Genomic DNA, 22082 nt, shown 5'->3' with positions numbered 1-22082 from the left:
GTTATTTATGACGTCCCATGGTTAGTAAAAGTGTGCATCAAGTAAACTGTTTACAAATGCACTTTGGGTAGCAAGAAAATTTAAGAATCCGCAGTGGGGCCACTATGGAAGTTACCATGTGGCTTGCTGCGGGCTCACTTCCGTGGTCGCAGGCGCATCAATGCAAAATTTGTTGAATAGTTCCCATATGGTTGCACCCAGCGTGTGGTAACTTCCTTATGGGCCGATGTACTTGTGAACTTTGGGTTACCAGAGCCTTTCTCTAGGCCATATTTAGTAGTTATACACATTAACACGAGTTATACTAAAGATATCACAACTGCATTAGGCATTAACAAAATTCAAGTACTTATATAGTCATATATAGAGACAAACAGCTGCTGCATGATCATCGATTTATAGAGCAAATGAGCTATGCATCCATAACAAGTACTGGTAAAAATCACCAGAGCAAACATTGACGTTTTCGTTTAGTGACGAGACCATTTCAGTTGAGCTAATTTATTTGCAGATGCATCTCGGCCAGTAAAGGAACCTTAAAAGCCCTCTGCAAGGGGGGGGGGGGGGGGTGTACAAAGGAAGTTAGTAGGAGGCCTACTGCAGGCTGGCTCACTTCAGCGGTCGCAGGCACATAAATGCAATATTTGCTGGAAAGTTCACAGGTGTCTTAGCCATGAAGGAAACTACTCCAGACTTTCTGCAGGCCTGCTCACACAGTAAAAGTACTGAAGATTTTATAGATACACTGGACATTGTTAAAATTACTAAAGGATCACTTAAGCAGTTGCACACACGAACATTACTGGAGAGTTCACAGGTACAAAAGCAGTTACAAGATACTTGCTGTACTTGAGTGGTCACAAACACAAATTCACCGTAAGTGTTCACAGGCTCGAAGGCCTCTAAGCAAGTAAACAGAAGCTGAATGCGACCTTTCCGTGGTCGCAGCCAAATATTGCTGAAGCCGTCACAGGTACCTTGGCGACTATACACAATTAACAAAAGGCTTGCAACATGCTCGCTTCAGCAGTCAGTGCGGACTTGCTTGAACAGTCATAGAGACAAAAATTAACCCAGAGTTCACAAGTACATCGACCCATAAGAAAGTTACCACACGCTGGGTGCAGCCTTTCATCCATGATTGTAGATGTAGAACAGAAGAGATCACGGGTACGCTACACCATTTACTAGTCATCCTGCAGGATTGATTCCAGTGGTGGTAGACACGAAAATTCACTGTTAAGATCAGAGTTGCTAAGAAAGCAGATTTCCGTGCGCCTGTTTCTGTGCTGATCATCAACGAAGAAAGATGTCGACCCAAGACGACCCAAGATGACACCGGGCTGATGGCAGGAACACAGCTACAGTGTACTAGATAGGGGCAGTGTGTTCAGACGGCGGAGCGCGCCACGCACCGCTTTGAAGCCGGGAGCGTAGACAGGTCCCGGATGTATGCGGCGGCGCTGCAGTCGCACGGGCGCGTTCTCCGTGTGTTGCGGCCAGTTGCAGCGTGCTTGCCGTGTGTTTGCTCTGAAGGGCAGTGAAGGAATTCCTAGAGTTTCTGTCTCCTTGGGAGTCACATGCAGAAGGATTGCCATTTGTTGGGCGTGTTGGTAGACTGACTTGGAAAGCATATTTAGCGCCAGCGAACTAGGACAGAAGGGAGACGACACCACAATGCGCTAACTTCAACTTGATTTTCAGGAAACACCCGCCTATTTAACTGTGCATGTGTTAAATAGGCGGGTGTTTCCTGAATATCAAGTTGTTGAAGTTAGCGCGTTGTGGTGTCGTCTCCCTTCTGTCCTTGTTCTCTGGCGCTAAATATGCTTTCCATTGCAAAAGGGCTTTGCGGCTTGAGCCAGTCGACGGCAGATAGGCTCTGTGTGACATTGTGCAGCACTTTGGCTCTGTTAGAATACTTGGAAGGAGAGGGTTTTAAATACCTATTGACATCTAGACTAAGCCAATAAAAGTTGGAGAACGTCTTGTGAGGTAGTCGTGCGCGGATCCAACGATCATCCAACGCCGTCTCAATTTTTGATTGTTGTGAATTGCCTTTTTATATCTTGGCGAAGGCAATGCAAACAGGGAACACAGAGGTCAGTAAAGATTTGGTATCGCTACTTCACTCACCTGATAATTCTGACAAGGAAGGGGACGTTGCGTCACAATTGACGAGTTAGTTGAAGCTGGAAATCTGACGCTGGTAGAGCAAAGGCTAAACAATACTCCAGCAGAGCACCGGGCTTATGTGGAGGAAAGGATGCGATGACCGCCTCATCCATTATATATGGCAGGGTATGTCGCGCAGAAATTTTTTATCCGCAAGAAATGTGAGGACTGCTGCTCTCTTCTTTTGCAGAACTCTATAGTGTCAGTAGCAGTCTCAAAATTCACGAAATTTGTGACAGGGGAGGATTGCTGTATCCCTCCAAGTTGCTTTTCGAAGCACTAAAGAAACTTGAGGGAATATATTTACAACCTTCTTCAGCAAAGAGCTTTGCAGCAACATCGTAGTTGATGTCATAATTCTAGTGAAAGCTTTAAATTTGGCTATGCCATAGGCTGCAAATTACATGCTGAAGATTTCACATCAGCACTTGTGCGTTTTTATCTCCTAACAAGGCTGTACTTTTACGTTAAAGGTGTTAATCAGTGAAGGGAAGCACGACGAAAAAGAAAATTGCACTTTAAAGTTAGCTATAATGTTCTTAGCAGGCTGGTGCAACATATGTATGCTGAACCTTCTTTGTCTTTTTCGTCTGAATGCACAACTTTTTCTGGTACATTCAAAAAGCTAATTTTGTGAATATAATTAAAAATGAATTAAGTAATATATTTGCGCATATTAATTCCGCTGTAGGTCTCCATTGTTTGGGTAGGAATGTACTTGCACTGTTTTTCTGTGTTTTGGCATACTGGTGCACGTGTGTAGTTTTGCAGAGATACCTTTTACTTGGCGTCATTCCTACCTGTTTTATTCGTTCCATAGAAGTGTAGGATGTCGGTCTGTCTCATACTCGCACATGAGCCTGACGTTCGGGAACACTTCATGATGTAAATAAAAAAATTCACGAATAAACTGTGCAAATGTAGTTGCGGGGGGCTCGCAAAACAGAATGAATGAACGAGAGACAAATGTTTATCGCGAAAGAAGGTAAAGGCCAATTAAGCAGGCAAGCTCTTTGGCTTTGGGCTATGTACGTACATAATGTTTTGCCTTCTCTCCTAGAACAGCGGCTGAAGAACTAAGCGCTTGACGTTGGGTCGCGAATGCCACGGCCGCTTTTTTATGAATGCGAACCGCAAAAGAAAATGTGTGCACCTGGAATCCGAGTTAGTTTAAATCAATTCGATCTCCTTTACTACTGCGTTATTTGCAGCGGACTTTTCCGTTCAAATAATTTCTGGTTACGAGGCACCGTGGTTCAAAACAAGTTTAACGGCTTTACGCCACTACTTCGGTGTCTGCAAAACCTTTGCTGTCAGGTTAATAAATTCGTCTAATGGGCGTTGAGATGCGCTAGGAGTGCACATACAATTCATCTTTTATATGAAGTAAGTTTCGGGTATGCATCTTAACACCCGCCGAGGATTTGTACGTCTATTTGGTTGCGACAGAAAATGATTATCAAAATATCAGCATGCAGCGCTGGCGCTGCGTCGTACGTTCCGTACAGGATGGATGGATGGATGTTATGAGCGTCCCCTTTGGAACGGGGCGGTGGCTTGCGCCACCAAGCTCTTGCTACTATGCTGCTTAATATCCTACCTAGGTTAACCAATGAAAAAACAAAAAAAAACCCACTATGAACTACCACGTCCAAATTTTCTGATACCCTATTGCGAACTGTGCTTTTGTACGTCTCCGTCTTTTGTCGTTTCCCTACTTTTCTTCCACCAATCCTCCAATCGCCTCTTACTGATGTCTATTGCGGACCTGTTTGCTTTACCACTGCTCCCGCTGAACCCAAGGGCTTCAAGGAGGCCAGTGCCTAAATCGACCGCTGGGTAGACGTCTTCACATTCTAATAAAATATGCTCCGTCGTTTCCCTAGCTTTACCGCAGCAAGCACATGCTTCTTCTTCCTTCTTATATCTCGCTTTATAGGTGCGTGTTCTAAGGCATCCCGATCTCGCTTCGAAAAGTAATGAGCTTCCCTTTGAGTTATCATAAATGGTTTCTTTCCCAATTTCGTTTTTTCCCCTTAAGTAGTTACTCATGGCAGGTTTCTTTTCCATTGCCGCCACCCATGAGATTAATTCAGCCTCTCTGACTTTCCGCTTGACCTTTGTTGCTGTGTTGCCCACCCCACAGGCCACATACTTGCTGGTAAGCTTCCTAGTTCTTTTCCTCCACTGTGAATCAATGTTTTGCCTGTACAGATACCTGAACACTCTCCCAGCCCATTTACTTTCCTCCATATTCCTCAGCCGTTCTTCATACTCAATTTTACTGCGAGCTTCCCTCACTTCAAAACTAGTCCAACCCATATCCCCTTGCACAGCTTCATTTGTAGTCTTCCCGTGCGCGCCCAATGCGAGGCGACCCACTGACCTTTGGTTCCCGTCGAGTCCTGATTGTACCCCTGATTTAAAGCAAACAACCGCATTTCCAAAAGTAAGTCCTGGAACCATTACCCCTTTCCACATACCTCGGAGGACCTCGTGTACCTATTGTATCCCCATAGCGCTCTGTGCTTCATTATGGCTGCATTTCTCTTCCCCTTGACTGTTATGGTTTTTTCCTGTGTTTCCATATATCCGTTGCCTTCGTTTATCCATATACCAAGGTATTTATATTCTGTTACCCGAGGTATTACTTGGCCCTGTATCTCCACTGTCTGTTCACTGTTTTCATTGAATACAATAACACCTGATTTTCTAACACTAAATTTCAAACCTAAATTGTTGCCTTCCTGTCCACAGATATTAGCCAGACGTTGCAAATCACTTTGCTTGTTTGCGAGCAACACAATGTCGTCCGCATAAAATAAACCTGGGAGTTGCTGCTCTATTACTGTACCTGCCTGTTTGTATGAGAGATTAAACCCGATATTACTTCCTTCTAGCGCCCTCTCCATCCTCACCATGTACATCATAAACAGCAGCGGGGATAAAGGGCACCCCTGCCTCAGTCCCTTGTTGATATGAACTTTCTCCGCGCTCCTCATCCCTTCCCATTCAACGCAAACAGTATTTTCTAGGTAAATCTCTCTCAAAAGCTGTATACAATCGTTACCTAAGCCTTCCCCTTCCAGAATATCCCACAAAATGCTGCGGTCTACGTTGTCGTATGCTCCTGTAATGTCCAAAAAGTCCACATACAACGGTCTGCTTTCTGCTTTTGATATTTCAATACACTGAGTAAGAACAAACAAGTTATCATCCAAACGCCTACCTATTCTAAAGCCATTCTGAAGCTCTCCCAAAATGCCATTATTTTCTGCCCATGCTTGAAGCTTTAATTTGATTGCCTGCATTGCTAGCCTGTATATTACCGATGTAATGGCCAACGGTCCATACGAGTGAATTCTGTCTTTCTCCCCCTTACCTTTATAAATTAAATTCATTCTACTTTGTCGCCAACTGTCTGGTATTCGTCTATCTTTTAAAGTTTTTTCAACTGCTTTCACGAGAGCTTCCTTACTTTTTGGTCCCAGTTCATTTATCAGCCTAACGGGAACCTCGTCTAGCCCTGTGGCTGTGCGCTTAGGAATTTTCTCTTCCGCTTTCTTCCAGTTTAAATTTGTAAGCACTAGCTCCTTTCCCCCTTGGGTCTCTTTCATGCTCTTTTTTCCTCAAGTACAACCTTGTCCTTGCCTTGGAAAGATTCGGCTGTTACTTTTTGGATGTAATTTATTGCTGCTTCTCCTTCCAGTCTGTTTTCATCTTCGTCTAGGATATGTTGTTGTATTGTTGTTGCCTTCCTGCCTAATAATTTTATGTGATTCCAAAATATTCTAGGTGCGGCCTTCTTTTTCTCACGTATTTCTGACAACCAACGTTCACTTTCACCTTTTAATTTTGTTTGCACCAGTATTTGAACCATAGACTTTTTCTCCCGGTATATTTCCCATTTACTGGTTACTTCATCCTGTGGCAACTGCGCCTTCTTTGCCTGCCTGTGCTCTCGAGATGCTTTCTGTCGTTCGGCGATGGCTTCTCGTATCTCCTTGTTCCACCAGCTTTTCGGTTTCTTTTTTCCTTTCCAATGAACATGTTGTTTCTCTTTCCGTATTTCTGTCGTTACTACACTTAGAAGCTCACCATATTCCCACCCCTTACTTGGCGACTTGCCAATTTCTTCCTCCACTCTAGTGACTATATTTGCTATTTGTTCAGCGTTCAAATTTGGACTGGCCATTTTGCTTTCGTTGCTCTCTTTCCCAACTACATATCCCATTTTCAAAATGATGCGTTTATGGTCACTCCCTATGCTGCTAAACCCTTCCTCATCGATGACCATTTCTCTCAACTTATCATGAATTCCTTCTGTCATCAGACAGTAATCAATGGTCGATTGCCGGTTTCCCACTTCCCACGTGATCTGTCCTTCACACTTAGGCCCTGTATTCACGATCACGAGGTTATGTTGCTCGCAAAGGTCTAGCATTGACTTCCCGTTATTGTCGGTATAGCCATCTAAATCCTGTATGTGGGCATTCATGTCACCTAATAGGACTATCTCAGCACCATTCCCGAAACCCCTAATATCAGCGCTTATGCATTCCACTAACTCTTTATTCTTCTCTGTGCAATTTATTCCGGTCCACAAATACGTAACTCCAAGCCAAGTTTCTTTCCCACTCATTGTACCTGATAACCAAAGATGCTCTTGACATTGTGAATTTACTCTTTTCCATTTGGCTCCCTGATGGATGAGCATTCCGACTCCCCCTCCCTTTCTTTCCGACTTAGTTCTGTTGCACCCTTCCCATACATAATTATCAATAACTGGCGGCTCTTCTGAGTCTCTAAGGTGCGTTTCTGTAACCGCATACACCCCTATTTGTTCTCTATGTAACTGCTCCTCAATCTCTGCCCACTTTTCCTTTCTTCTGCCGCCCTGCATGTTTATGTAGCCTATTGCATGGCGAGCTCTTGTTCTTGCTTTCCTCCTTTTTCTGTTATCGACGGCGATGCTCTTCTGATGTTCCCCTAGGGGACCTTCTTTATTACTACCTACTCTGACCTCCTGAGCGCCCGCGGGCCCCCTAAAAAAGCAACAGCGCGACCCCCAAGTCGCCAGCCCACTTCTCGTGCTAGCCTGTAATTGAAGTGGATCCCATCTCGTTTAAAACCACCACAACTTCTCACTTCCCTGTTTACTTCGACAACCTCAAAGCCTTTCTCTCGGCTCATTTTCCATATTGCCTCATTGGCAGCCATTACGGCTCTTTCTACGTGACTGTCACGCACAGGCACCTCCGGCACCGTGCAAACCACGATCTGCACCTGAGGGGATAGCTCGCGCAAGTCGTCCACCCCCTTCGCCAAGCGCTGGGCTAGTCCTGGCCCTTTCCTGTTCAGGACGTCATTTAGCCCACCTGCTACTACGACAAGGTTGCGCACGTGGGCATTTTCCGTGAGCTTTTCTTTTGCTCGCTCCATGACAGAACCCAGTGTCTGCCCTGGAAATGTCCCTACCGCCACTCTTCTGTCACCTTTCACCCTCTCCACAATTGCTTTTGAGCACCCAGCCATGTTTGAGTCGCCAGCGATAATCACCCTTTCACTCTCACCTACCTCTCCCTGCTTCCCGGCTTCCTGTGGCTGCAGCGTCGCCTCACTCGGGGCGTGTTGCGCTGCTTCGCTATAGCTACGTCGATTCACCGGCGGCGAGCTGGCGACCGCTTGCTTTGGCTCCCTGCCTCCCACTTCGCCCTCGCTTTGGTGTCCTGACTCGACATTAGCCGCTGCCCGAGTCTCAAGAGCGTCGAGCCGCCTTTGCAGTTCGGCGTTCCTTTCTTTCGCCTCCCCAAGCTCGGCCACAGTCCTCACCAACTGCGCTGCCTGGGCCGCCTCCACCTTGACGAAATTTTCAACCTTCGCCTGCAGTGCTACCCGCTTCTCCTGCTCCTCCCTCAGGTTTGCCTTAAGCTCTTCAAACTTAGCCGCCCAATTCCCTTCCAGTTTTTGGACGGCTTCCCTGACGCCCTCGCACGACCTGCACGTGAAGCTAGACCCCACCGCGTCTGCTAAATTCTGGAATTTAGTCTCGTCGAGGAAGCACCAGCGCAGGCACTCGTCGCACTGCACTTGCTCCCCGTCCCCCGCGGCCTTCACGTTTTTCGATTTCATCGCTAGGCCTACGTCCCTAGGCCCAACGAGCAAGTTCGCCAAATCACTCACGCAAACCCGACCTCGACCGCTATCCCAAACAAAAACGAAGAATTATCACTCCCTACTCCATGTAAGAATCCGAAGAGCTAGCTGAAAGAAATACCCCCTAGGCCTAACGAGGGAGCCGCCAGACCTAGACTAGACAAAGCCGGTACGTTTCCTACTCCTACCAAAAATTCAAAATTTGCGCCCCTACTCCATGCAAAAGAAAACACTTCAAAACACTAGCTAATAAAGATAGAAGAGTACTTAGCTACGAACGAAGTCGCTGAAGCCTCGTCCACAGGAGCGTCCGTGAGCCACGACCAACCACCACGGCGACCAACGACCCAAGTTCCTGCCCATGTTCCTGCAGCGCCATCTCGTGCTATCTACATGAAGCGCCTCAGCGGCGAGCGCTTCCTGAACACACTGCCCCTATTCTAGTACACTGTAACACAGCATGGCTGTAAAGTATGCAATAAAAACTTGTTAGAAATATCTACAAAAATTACTATCCACCATGTAGATGTTAAGAATCTGCACTTTTAAGAGCAATATGCTGGTTCTAACAGCAACTTTGCTTCCTTGTGGCTTTGTACAAACTTGCTGAGCTAACAGTTATCAGTAAAAAAAGTTGTAATGTTTTTAATTCTGTACACCTCTATATCAGCATAGCTATGTCAAGCGAGCTCACAACAATAAAAAATGTCGCAGTTTCATCCGAAAAGGGAAGCAGTGATTGCGACAGCAAATTACCAGACAGCTATAATTAAGCAGCTGTACGTGTTATCGCCAGTGTAAATTACAGTAACCTTAGCTTCCTTGTTAAATTAACAAACTTGATGTCGTGCGCAAAGCCAAACATGAACACTTCTCACTGACGGTGGAATTGGACTTATTCTGAGGGTTTGTCCTCAGAATAAGTCCAATTCCACGCAACATGGATTCGAACCTACACGCAGCCAGAAGGCAGGCAAGGGCAGATTACATGGAAGGCCACCTGGCAACACAGGAAAACACGGTGTACACGGATGCAGGGCTATACCCGTGGGACAAGCACACTAGAACACACAGAGTAGCTACGGCTGTAGTAGACTACATGGGAGAGACAATCAGCTGCGCAACCATAAGGAATTGCACGGTAGCGGAGGGGGAAGAGGTCGCCATAGCGCTTGCAGCGACCGAAGGCTACCGAAGTAACAGATCACTAACCATATTAACAGACTCCAAAGCTGCATGCAGGCATTACATGCAGGGGAGAGTTTGTAAAGAGGCCCTGCGAATCCTCCTCGGAGCAGGAACCCTCGGAAATAAAGTGAAACACAAAAATTTTCTGGATACCGGCCCATACTGGGATAGAAGGGAACGTGAGAGCAGACAGTCTAGTTCGCGAGATCACATACCGAGCTGGACAGATAGAGCCTCTCGAGAACCCTACAACGGTGGAGCCGACGTGTGCGGAAATATTAAACTACCATAGAGGGCAGAGAATCAAATATCCTCCGCCACACACACTACTTACACAACAGGAAGCAGCCGACTGGAGAAGGCTACAAACCGGAACTTTCTATAATCTACACATACTAAGTAAAATGTACCCGACACAATACAGAAACTCCTGCCCATGGTGCGGAGAAATACCAACTCTTTACCACATAACATGGGAATGTAAGCATAACTACACATTCCATAAACATAAAAACCCGAGTGCGGAGCAATGGGAGGGCCTGCTCACCAGCAGCGAGCTCACCGCCCAAAGGGCAATGGTGCAGCACGCGTGCGAAGTGGCCAGGCTCAGTGGAGCCCTGGAATAGGGGCACACCCGTGCTGAAGAGCCAGGCAGCAAGCGCAAGACGGCTCACCGCTAAAACCCTTGATAGAATCAATAAAGTTTTTCTCTCTCTCTCTCTCACTGACGGTAAACACGCTGTAGGAACGTTGGTGTAATGAAGCGAGGCAGCAGCGACAAGCGATCGCTTCTTGCTGCTTCCAGCCACAATGCGTTTCCAGAGCCAAGATTACGCGACCTTCGACGCTAGAGCTGCGCGGGAACAACGCTCACGAAGCCACAACCCACGCTGTGTACGTCCGCGTCAGCGCAATTTCGACAGCAGTGTTCCTACAATTTCTATCGCAATAATAAAAAAAAAAACATTTGGCGAATGTCGACTATCACTAAGAGTACGATGACAATATGGGGATGCAACAGTCTCGTAATCTGGTCCAGCGCGTTGCGCACACATGTCAGCACATACGCGGACCCAAACGATAGCAAATGCGAGAAGAAAAGTGAAGCAGCACGGTTGGTAAACCACCCTGTGTGAGAGGTGCTGCCATTGAAATACAAATGCCTACAATAGTTCGATTGCTCTTGCAATCGCGGTTACGCAAAGGAAACTCAAACGGTACACAAAGCTTAAGCGACACGGTAAATCACCTGACAGAAATGTAATTAACAGTCAAAAGAGACAAACGTTCTCCAATACTAAAAAAATTAAATTATTGAGTTTCACGTGCCAAAACCACGATCGCGGGATCGAATCCCGGCCACGGCGGCCACATTTCGATGGGGGCGAAATGCGAAAACACCCGTGTACTTAGATTTAGGTGCACGTTAAAGATCCCCAGGTGGTCGAAATTTCCGGAGTCTTCCACTACTGCGGGCCTCATAATCAGAAAGTGGTTTTGGCACGTAAAACACCATAAATTTTTTGACCACGATCTGATTATGAGACACGCCATAGTGAGGGACTCCGAAATAATTTGGACCACCTGGGGTTCTTAACGTTCACCTAAATCTAAGTATATGGGTGTTTTTGCATTTCGCCCCCCTCGTAATTCAAGCGTCGTGACCCGGACTCCATTAGCAAATACATACGACAACGTGCGAAGGTGCAATAGTCTAATAAGAAGCGTAAATGTTTCGATCGTTACAGACAGCTGAGACATACGTAAGCTTGACCTCACCATCATAATATCATGCACCCGAGAACATGTAAATAAGCAGCATTTTCACAAGTCGCCCAAAAGTTTCGTTATTTTCAGAAAGGAAAGTGTACGGCATTCTTTGGCACGAGCAATATACCAGCCTAAAAGTAACGTGAGAATGCAGCGGCTTCGCCGGCCAACCATTCCGATACAAATCCCTACAAAAGTTTAGTTATACCAACCTTACGTTCTTTTACGATTCCTCTCGCAATCATGCGTTTACGCAAAGGAAACTCAAACAGCAGACGAAGCTTAAGCGACATGCTTGACTAGCGAAGTCACGTGATAGAAATTTAACAGTCAACAGCGACAAACGTTCCCCATTAATAAAAATATGACAGCGTGCGAAGGAGCCTAATAAGTAGCGTAACCGTTTTGATCGTAACGGACAGCTGAGACATAAGCTTCACCTCACAATCATACTATCGTGCACCCGACGTGATAAGTAGCAGTTCACAAGAAGTCGGCCAACAGTTTCGTTATTCCCAGAAACCAACGTGTACGGAATTGTTTGACAGAAACGGCGTGGGAAAATTCAGTAGTGCGGCCGGCCAACCATCACGTGCAACAAGTGCTGCGATCGCGATACAAATGCCCACAAATGTCTAGTTATTTCAAACCTATAGTATACGCCATATTACAATCGCTTTCGCAGTCGCGGTTATGCAAAGCAAACTCAAACTGCAGACGAAGCTCAAGCGATACGGTTAATCAGTGAGGGCGGGCACGTGACACAAATTTAGCAGTCAACAAAGATCGACAAACGTTCCCCATTACTAATAGAAAACAATACGACTACGTGATGACGAGCTATAGTCCAAGTAGCGTAAACGTTTCTATCATTACAGGAAGCTGAGACCTAAGCTCGAGCTTATTACTATCATAATAGCATGCATCCAACCACATGCAGCAGCCATCACATAGGCAACCACATAGGCAGCAGCCGAACAAGTCGCCCAACAGTTTCGTTATTTCAAAAAGTGTGCATGGCACTGTTTGGCAGGAATATATATATGCTGCACGTTATGGTTAATTGTCCGGCCGCACTGCTGAACTTTACCACGGCTGGTATCCGTAAAGACAAGCGTGGTAAAGTTCAGCAGTGCGGTCGGCCAATTAACCATCACGTGCAGCAAATGCTCCGATCGTGCCTACATCTGTAATCCACGTCCCAAGTTCACATACAAACCTGCACGTTTATTCCTTCATTCCAAGGACAGCGACAAGCTGTTCCATTATTCTTCAAAACTACCGATTTCCACTTATTGTTTTATTGTATGGAGTCCCACCCCTTTTTGTAACGCCCTACGTGACATTCAGAGTTTATAAATAAATAAGTAGAGGAAATTCAGTCAATCCGTCCTTAAGCAGTTTTTACGATTGCTATCGCGATCGTAAAGCAAACAAAACGCCAATGACAGACGAAGCATAAGCGACACGGTTACTCACTACGAGCGCGTAACAGTCAACTCGGACAAACTTTCACACTAAAAAAAGAATGCGACCACGTGCGAGCGAGCTAATCAGCACACCCGTTTCATCGTTACAGAGCTGAGACGTGAAGTTGACCTTAACGCCATACTAGCATGCATCCGTTCACGTGTAAATAAGCAGAAGTCTGACAAGTCGCCCAGATGTTTTGTTATTACGACAACGTGCAAGACACTCTTAGCCAAAAACAATACCAGCCTTAAATACACCCATGGTTAAATTCAGCAGCGCGACCGGCCATCACGGGCAGAAAATTCTCAGACAGCGATACAAACGGCAACAAAAAGTTCTGTTATTCCGAATGTATGGGGTTTTACGACTACTTTGGCACTTGCAGTTACGCACAGAAAACGCCAACAGCACACGTACCGAAGTTTAAGCAACACGATTATCACTACGAGCACGCGAAAGAAACAGCCAATTGAGAAAAGGTTTCACTGTTACATACTAAAAAGTATGACCACGTGCGAACAAGCAGTTAAGTTGGCGCAAATGTTTCATTCATCACAGTCAGCTGAGGAGTAAACTTCCCTTGATGTCACCACCATGCTAGCATCCAATCAAGTGTAAGTAAGCAGAAGTCTAACAAGTCGCCCAAAAGTTTCGTTATTCCAAGAAACGTCCACGGCACTGTTTGGCAAGAATAATATAGCAGCCCTAAAGACACGCATGTTAAAATTCAGCAGCGTTGCTGGCCATAATGTGCAGCAAGTTCCCCAACCGTGATACAAATGCATATAAAATTTCAGCTACTTCAACCTTACGCAGTTGTACCGATTGCTCTCGCAATCACGGTTACACAAAGAAAACTCAAACTAAATTCAAGCACGGCTATTCCGGACACTGTGTATCAGGAATAGTTATTAATATTCATTTTGTTATTATTCGCTACTGTTTAAGAAAGACAACGATAACTCTTGCGAACCCATCCTGTGTGCTACATGGGAGGAGTTAGAGAAAAGACGGGGAATGCAGGAGATGGAAATTCAAGACGATGAGCAAAACGTGAACAAGGTGAATGCAGGAGCCAACGTTTCGACAAGTGGACTTGTCTTCTTCAAGGCAACGTCGCCTTGAAGTTAGCGGCTCTAAAGTTTCGCACTCAGACATTTCTTTTTGGTGGATCTCAGTGTGGTGCAGAAATATAAGAGAGAGTAAGCTTGGAAGTTTCCAGAAAAGCAGTACGATGCGACCAAACGCAGCACAACGGATGGTCAATCGCAGATTGATGTTACCGTCGCCGCAAACCATGGGGATGTACAATGCCTGTCATTCGACACTTTAGTGAAAAAGATTGCAGGGTAGCTAATAGAAAAACACTGACTTCATGAACTGTCACTCACCTCTTGATAGGCGTAAGACGTACAGGTGCTGTGGAAATGGAGCTCCAAAGCGCACGACGAAAACATTCGCTTGGAACTGACAAACGTTCATGCTGGAACTCATGAGCACATGACACAACCACCATGCACGTTGAGAGAAAATGCGCGAACTGAGCGCAGTGATGTTCCGTACCTTGCAGCAGAATTATATATACATATATATGTTCATACCCGTAGCTTTGTAGTAGACTGGTGTAAGAAATAACTGCTGGTGATGTGTTATTGAGTAGGTTAATGTTAATGTCACCCATTATAATGATATTTTTATTTTCTAGTGAAATGGTATGTTAAGTGTGATCAAGATTATAAAAAAAGTCATCGACTGATGATGAAGAGGAACATTAATTGCAACCAAATATGAAATATTTGTTATCATTAGAGGGAGAACAATGAACTATTTCAATCCAGACGGATTCGCAATTAGTTATAGGCAAGTGTAGATCATGTCGTCTGCAATAAGTCAGATCAGGAGATATATATATCGCCACACCACCATGACTGCTAGTTAAGGAAGCAATAAAGATTTTTGTTATCGTCTCATAACCAAGTTTCAGTCAAGACAATTAATGAGAATGAGCTAGAACATGATAAAAGAAAATGATCAATCTCATCAAAATGTTTGCAAAGACTTCTAGCATTGAAATGAATGACGGAATGAAATCCACTTATAAAAGAGTTAACTTGATTAGGTTCCAGGAAACAGACTATTATTGATATGATAAACGGTGAGACAATGAACACTCGTTGCTGTGCTATTAGTCTATTCTAGTTAAGTCGGAATTATCACGAATGTGCAAAACTGTGCTGTTAGTAGTCTTTCTAGCGTTGATTTGACAGTTGTCAGTCCAAAGAAACATCCACTTCTTTTCTGTCTTCAGTGTTAAGGCTTTGGAAAACAGGGCCTTGTTACGTGGGGTCAGATGATCATTTACAAAGATGGGTGTGTTAGAAATGCTGGAGTAGCCTAGATCGCTGACACAAAGCTTGGCCTTACGTGCTTTACTGATGAAGTCAGATTTCTTATTTCGAGAGCAAAAACGGGCAATTTTTTTTTTTTAGCACTAGACCGTGTAGGCACGCGATGAACAATGTCGAGATCATTAGGCGATATGGGACATCCAGCTTTCTTCCCTAGCGTTTCCATGATTGTGATGCAGTCCTCCCCTTGGGAATAGGGAACGCCCTTGATCTCAACATTGCTGAGGCGTGAGTATTGCTCAAGTTCTTCGACCTTAAGAATGAGTGAGTGGTGTTGAGTTTTTAGTTCTTTATTCCCATTTACCAATGAGGCATATTGGCCACGCAAGTCCTCGACACGTTTATTCAAGTGTTGTGCACTTGATTGACAGGACTCAACTTCCTTTTTTAATTCCTCAACACCAATGCCAGAATCTTTCATTTTTAGCAAGAAACTGCCAAACACTTCATCAGACTTAAGACTGGTCCGGCCACATCAACTAGCTATGGAAGAATGTTCCCTGAGCCTGAACATGGCTTATTACCAGTGTGTCTAAATACGCATGTTTACTACACAAGAATAGATTGGCAGCTTCATTAATGCCGTCTTGACGACAAACAACAACCTAAGCTAGGTACACACATCTATTTCAAAAAAAGAATTTGCATTTCAAAGAAACAGTGTCATTTTGCTCACATACAGCGCTCCTTTTTAGAAGACGTGAACAACTAATAATGAATAATATCAGATATAAAACATTTGCAGTGATTGTACACCATGAGGTGAAATTCAATCCAAGAGAATTTTTTCAGCAATTTTTTTAGAAGGATTACAGCCGCAATTTGGGACACAACAGTTACAAAAAAAGATAGGCTTTGTACTAATTACAGCACACACAAATTGGCAAACCAAATTCCACAGTTCCTAAATCAACACCCTTCTGTAAACACGTTAGCTGATGGAAGTGCTTCTATTCATTTTTTTTTATGCAAGCCTACTTACTAGCAACCGAAAGCTAACTTCACACCATGTTTACTGCTTCTGCTGTCATACATATATTGCGTGTGTCATCACAATCTTTTTTTCTTTTTTCGATGCAGTCCCAGGTTAAATGCTCATTATGCTTTCATATGTACACCATTTGTTATATGTTTTAACGTCTAATCGCTGCACTTCTAGTAGCTAATCACCATGTATTTCTTTTTTCTGACATCTGTGCAAATTTTGTTTGGTTAAGTCAATGCTGAGATGTGTAGGCAGGTAAAGCGGTTTTGAGGGACAGATGCAACATCAGGATTTTTCACTCTTTGTGCCAGTCCCCTAGGCAGCTGTTTGTCTGAATGAGGCTGAATGAATGAATAAAAGAAGCCAAGCTAAAGACCATTGACATGACCCCATCAAAACATATGATCTACTTGGACTCTAAAGAAGTGGTGACTGTATGCTGTTAGGAGTCATTGTGCAGCCGCACAGTCCAATGCATACACAAAAAGGCACAGCTGCTCCAGCAAGCAGTAACATTACACTTCGGTGAGCCCCTCGACACAAAGTAACTCCTGGCAATGAAGCACTCATGAGGCAACCTCAGAACTACTAGAACACCATGGAACCACCTCAGGGCCACTCAGAAACGGCAACTACGATGACTTGTTGAATGAAGCCAACTACGAGAAAATCGGCAGACACACAAACGAAGGTGACAAGCCTTTTATACTAGCAACTACAACTCAGTATCTGAAGCCAAGTATGAGGAAATAGTCAGACAAGTGCACTAAGGTGACACACCCTTCATAATCTTAGCTTGAACGAAAATTACCCTTTCCTGCCACCTACTCTTGATGGGCATCAGTATGTCACCACCAAATTCTAGCTAAGACTGCAACATTGTTGTTAAATGCTCACACCAGTTTACAATTGGCAAAGAGGCATCATACTGTAACTGCTTCCAGTACAAAGTGCCTTATCCAGAACTGTTAGACACAACCTCAGTGGCAAAAAGCCACAGGCATCTTGCCGAAGGCATCGTGGCCATCATTTTCAAAGGCTGCTCTTGACCAAAAGAGGGGCACCTGCACTGGAAGGCAACCTTTCACTCTCTTCTCAGAGTCATCTGGAAGGCAGGTCTAAGAGATTAAGTACAAGAAAGAAGCATCATTTTTGTTCCCACCTGATGACAAGTGAAAAGGCAATCTGCAGTCCATCATAATAAACATTTCAATGACAACAGCTCAGAAATGAGAACAGAGGGGCTCAATTTTTTTATTATACACAACCACATTAAGCCATCAGACAATAAAGTCAAGGAAAGCATGGGTGAAATTTCCTCCAGTGTTTGTTGAAATGTAGAAATTATAACATAGAAAGATGAAAGTGAATGAAAAAAGAAACTTGTTGCTGATGAGAGCAGAACCCACATCTTCTGCACTACATCTGCTACACTCTACCAATTAAGCTGCAGCGACAGCTGTCCCACTGTTCACTTTTATGGCGATTTGTGCATCTGTACAAGATCTGACCCCGTGAGCGTTAGCCAGCATCACTCATTGCCACGGAGGCAGATATAGAACATTCTTTATAAAGGAACCCTCACAAGATTTGGCCATTGCGGACAGACAAGTGAGGTGTGTACATCACACGCTAACGGTCTTGTCTGCAAAGTATTAAACTGGCGCCGGTACCAAAACAGCTCAAATTTCAAACGAAAGCTTGTGCATCCTTCCTCTCAAACGAGCCCTCCTTCCCAACAAAAAAAAATCAGGGGCAAACGCATAAATTCCTTAGGTAAGACACACTGCCTGAAAAGTCGCCTATTATGAAATAAGACTTTGATAACTAACTCATCCAATGCAGCATGTGCAAATCCGAATAGTGTTTGCCAGAGTTCATTGGTTGCATGTAGTGAAAATACTATGTCTAGTGGAATTCAGCTACACTGCAAAAAACAAAAAGAAATAAAGGGGGCGGGGCTCGTCACCTGAATGTGACACAGCCCTTCAGCTTCGATATGAGAGAATCTAGGAAAGGAATGTTGCTCTTGCAGATGCTAGTTGAGCCAAAGGGAGAGGTTATCTATGTCGGTAGTATTACTTGCTACTGGGCAGCATGGAGATGCAACATTTCAATTCCTCCTGTCTCCTCTTATAATGAAGCAATTTGAAAATTTCTTGTGGTACAACACTCCCTAGACAACACTTTATAGTGTCCAGTTTACAACCAAAATTTCTAATGGGGCTTGATGATGTGCCCTTCGACCCCAGCTATCACTGCGTTTCAATTAAAGCCACAGGTAATTTATCATACGATTGCTTTCTTGGCTTCAAGCATTCAGGACTCAAAAACTGTTACAGTAGAAATCACCTACATTGTCCAGGCAATGATCTCTAGTGCAATTCAAGCCAGCAGAGGGTTCTTGCAACCTTTTGGAAACATGAAGCTGCTTAGCTTATGTGATAATGTTGTCTTATAGAAGTAAGTAAGCTTATGAATGCTTGGCAAGCCTTGAAGCTACTTAATATCACTGCAAAGCTACCATAACACCATCCACGGTTCAATTTCAAAGCCTCAGTTTGTCTTGGAAGCAGTCTTTCACTATCCATAAAGACAACTCTAATGCTTTTACTGCAGACTTTATTGTGCAGAGCTTAATTAGCGCAGTAGACTAGCTGTGCTTTCACTGCATTGTTGTCATTTCATGCCTGAAATTTGATATGCCAAAGTCTTATCGCCAATGACCAAATGACAAAATTCATGTGGCTTGATAGTGTTCATGACAGGACTGGAAGCCTAATGACCTTCTCTAATTAAATCAACATTCATGGCACCCATCTTACACCAGTTTGCCACACAACTTTCATTCATCTTGTCCAAACAGAATGTGTCAATACTTCCCGAGTTGCTCTGAAAAGCAATATTTTAATGAAAACACAATATCCGTAACTCAGTTGCATAATCATGTGGAACTTCACAACAGGAGCCGTGTTCTACGAGTCATCCTGAACCAGCCGTGTTCTACGAGTCATCCTGAACCAATCTTAAATGCGAAGCATTTCTTGGCAAACATTCGCCACTTTGACAGTATCTATCTAGTTGCCTATGTCTTGTGCTCTCATGGTCGTTTTGTCAACTTGGTATGTTCCAAAATTGGCACAGTATGACAAGAGTGTATGATGATCATAAACGTATTGGTCATGTCATAGCTATCATGGCTTGTGTGTCATGTAGGTCATGAAACAGCCACCTACATCTTGATATGCACTAAAATTGGCATAGTATGACACGAGTATACGACGAACATAAATGATCGGTCACGACATGCGTGGCATGTAGGTCATGAAGCAGCCGCCTACATCTTGGTGCCCTCATGGTCATTTCATTAGCTTGGCAGGCTCCCTGCACAGTGCTTCGCTTAACATCGATTTCCAGAGTACATGGGATCTGCCAGCTTTATCACACTGCCTAATTTCATAAAGAACATAAGATAGCTGGGGCCGTAATGAACTGCAGCAACGTTTTCCTTTGGCTCCACCGAATCTAAACGGCTATCTTGTTTTTAACTTTAGTAGTTTCTCCCATTGTTTCTTAGACAAGCCATAAACAGCTACTGCATGCTCGTGTCCACAGTCATAAGGCTTGCTCTGCAGCCCCATCAAGCTTTTCAATGGCAGCAAAGCAGATGAAAAATGGTTACACTGTACAAAGGCAGGAGAGGCATTTTATTTGGTTACTGATTACTTGTCATCATCCCAGTCCCCTCTTTCAGGCTTTCCCTTGGGCCCTCCAGCTGGCTTGGCCATGATGATCTGATCAACATGGAGAACCGTAGAAGCAGCATTGGTCGCATACTGGAGGCTCCAGTGCTTCGTGATCAGAAGGTCCAAGAGGCCATTCTTCACAGCATCTCCCAGGCCTTCATCCTTGAGGCAGGCATTGGGATCGCCCTGGTTGTGAGCTGCTTGGATCTGAGCCACAAGTTCTTCGGGCTTGGAAGCACCAGAGTTCTGTGCCAGAGTCCTGACGAGAGACTCGAGGGCCTGGGCGAACTTGTGGGCTGCGTACTGCTCGAGGCCAGGCAAGGTGTCTGCCCAAGTGGCCAGGCGCTGGGCCAGCTCCGCCTCGACGGCGCCTGCACCAGGCACAAGGCGGCCGTCCTTGGTGGCTGCTTTGAAGGCGTTCACGCCGTCGTCCACTGCGCGCTCAGCGTCGTCCAGCAGGCTGTCGGTAGAGCCACGCAGCAGCACGGTGGCCACGCGGGTCTGGCGGCCCTCCTGGCGGAACACCACCACTGGCGTGTCGCCCAGTTCGTCAAGGTAGACGGAGTCGCATAAGCCAAGGTCTTCGGGGCGCGGTGCGGTAAGCTTGGGCAGCGCAGTGGCGCCCACGACGCGGCACACGCGGCGCACGTCGAACTTTGAAAGCAGCCTCACCGCCATCAGGCAGTACTTATTGAGGTAGTGGAGCGCCATGTCGCCCACTTTGCCGCCACTGACCACCACCTTGACGCCGGCGTCAGCGATGGCCTTGATCTGCGCCTCAAGCATGTTCTCTTCGCCCCGCGAGAAGTTCCTCAGCTCCTGCGCCGACTGGATTAGCACTGTACCTTTCGTCTCAGTCTGCAGTGTGTCTACGGCGCATGTGTAGACTGCGACCTTTGCATCGCGGGCTTTGGTGATGTCGCCTTCGACCTGCCGCTTGAAAACCATGCCGAGGACCACCTGAGACTGGTCGAGACCCGATCCAAGTACCTTGCAGACGCGAACGTTGTCTACGTTGAGAGCACCGGATTCCGGAAGCACCGCCTGGCATGCCTCAGCCACCAGCTTGGCCAAATAATCAGCGCCAGCCAAAGGCTTGCTTGACATAGCAGTGCGAACCGCCTTGATAGCTTGATCCGGCTTGTGCATGTCCTGCACTTCATCGACTCTCAATTCGGGCAGAAGATCAAGAGCCTTTTTCAGCGCGAGCTGATAACCCTCAGCCACTTGCACGGGCGTGAGACCACTTCGAACAAGCTCCTCGGCATTTTCCAATAACGCCGCGGCAAACAAAACTACCGCATTTGTTCCGTCACCCACCTCGGCTTCTTGCATCTGAGACGCCATGACGAGCAGCTTGGCGGCGGGGTGTTGTACCTCGAGCTGATTGAGAATGGTGGCAGCATCGCTGGTCACGGAGAGTTTTTCCAAGTGGTTTATTACCATCTTGTTCAGTCCGTTTGGTCCATAGGCAGACGCGACGCTTCGAGCAAGCTCGACGCAGGCCTCAATGCTTCGAAAGAGGGCCTCATCCACGCCCTGGTAGTGTCGAGAACCTTCTTTCAGCATCTGCGAAAGAGCTGACGAACCAGCCCCACGGAACGACATGATCGTGGCTGAGCTTTGTAGAAATGCTTCGAGTAGTCGCAAATTCTCCTCTGAGCACTATCGAATGAAAAACTTAGCGAGTACGAACGCTAAATCGCACTTTCAATGAAAACCTCGTGCTCCGCCAGTGGTGACAATGCGCCGGCCGCGGATAGATTCCCTAATTTGGCGCAGCGTGACAGGGGCGCTGACGGCATTTAAACCGTTGGCTCCGTATGCTTTTTGGCTTTGGATCGATGCCCACCAATGGATCGGCCACGGTTATGTGTTGGCGCTGTCTTCGTTACGAAAACTGCATCAACCTTGTGCGGAAATCTACCAAAACACCGAAAACAATACCGCACTGGCCATTTAAAACAGGGATGTAAAGGCACTTGCTAGCATACCTTCGTACTTATTGTGAACCGCACTGGCCATTTAAAACAGGGATGTAAAGGCACTTTCTAGCATACCTTCGTCCTTATTGTGGCTGTTCTGAAAAGTAAAAATTCTAGCTTGTGGTTGTTTGCAAGTAATGCGACAGGTATTCACACAGATCTTAAATATAACTAAGCTCGCGCAGGGCCTTACACA

The 22082-nt window shown here is 45.5% G+C and overlaps 1 protein-coding gene across 1 annotated transcript; it reads right to left on the bottom strand.

Annotated features, from left to right (window-relative positions):
- Window positions 1-19841: 19841 nt before the first annotated feature.
- On the bottom strand, window positions 19842-21686 carry CCT8 (chaperonin containing TCP1 subunit 8). The gene has a single exon (XM_050189192.3). It carries the CDS (start codon window positions 21507-21509, stop codon window positions 19878-19880), a length of 1632 nt encoding a protein of 543 aa, XP_050045149.2. The 5' UTR covers window positions 21510-21686; the 3' UTR covers window positions 19842-19877.
- Window positions 21687-22082: the final 396 nt, after the last annotated feature.

The sequence above is a fragment of the Dermacentor andersoni genome, chromosome 2 (assembly GCF_023375885.2).
Source record: "Dermacentor andersoni chromosome 2, qqDerAnde1_hic_scaffold, whole genome shotgun sequence".
NCBI lineage: Eukaryota > Metazoa > Arthropoda > Arachnida > Ixodida > Ixodidae > Dermacentor > Dermacentor andersoni.
This window is presented reverse-complemented; position numbering and strand designations above follow the sequence as displayed.

Coding starts and splice junctions, on each gene's coding strand:
- CCT8 (XM_050189192.3), bottom strand. CDS start 21,509: ATGTCGTTCCGTGGGGCTGGTTCGTCAGCTCTTTCGCAGATGCTGAAA.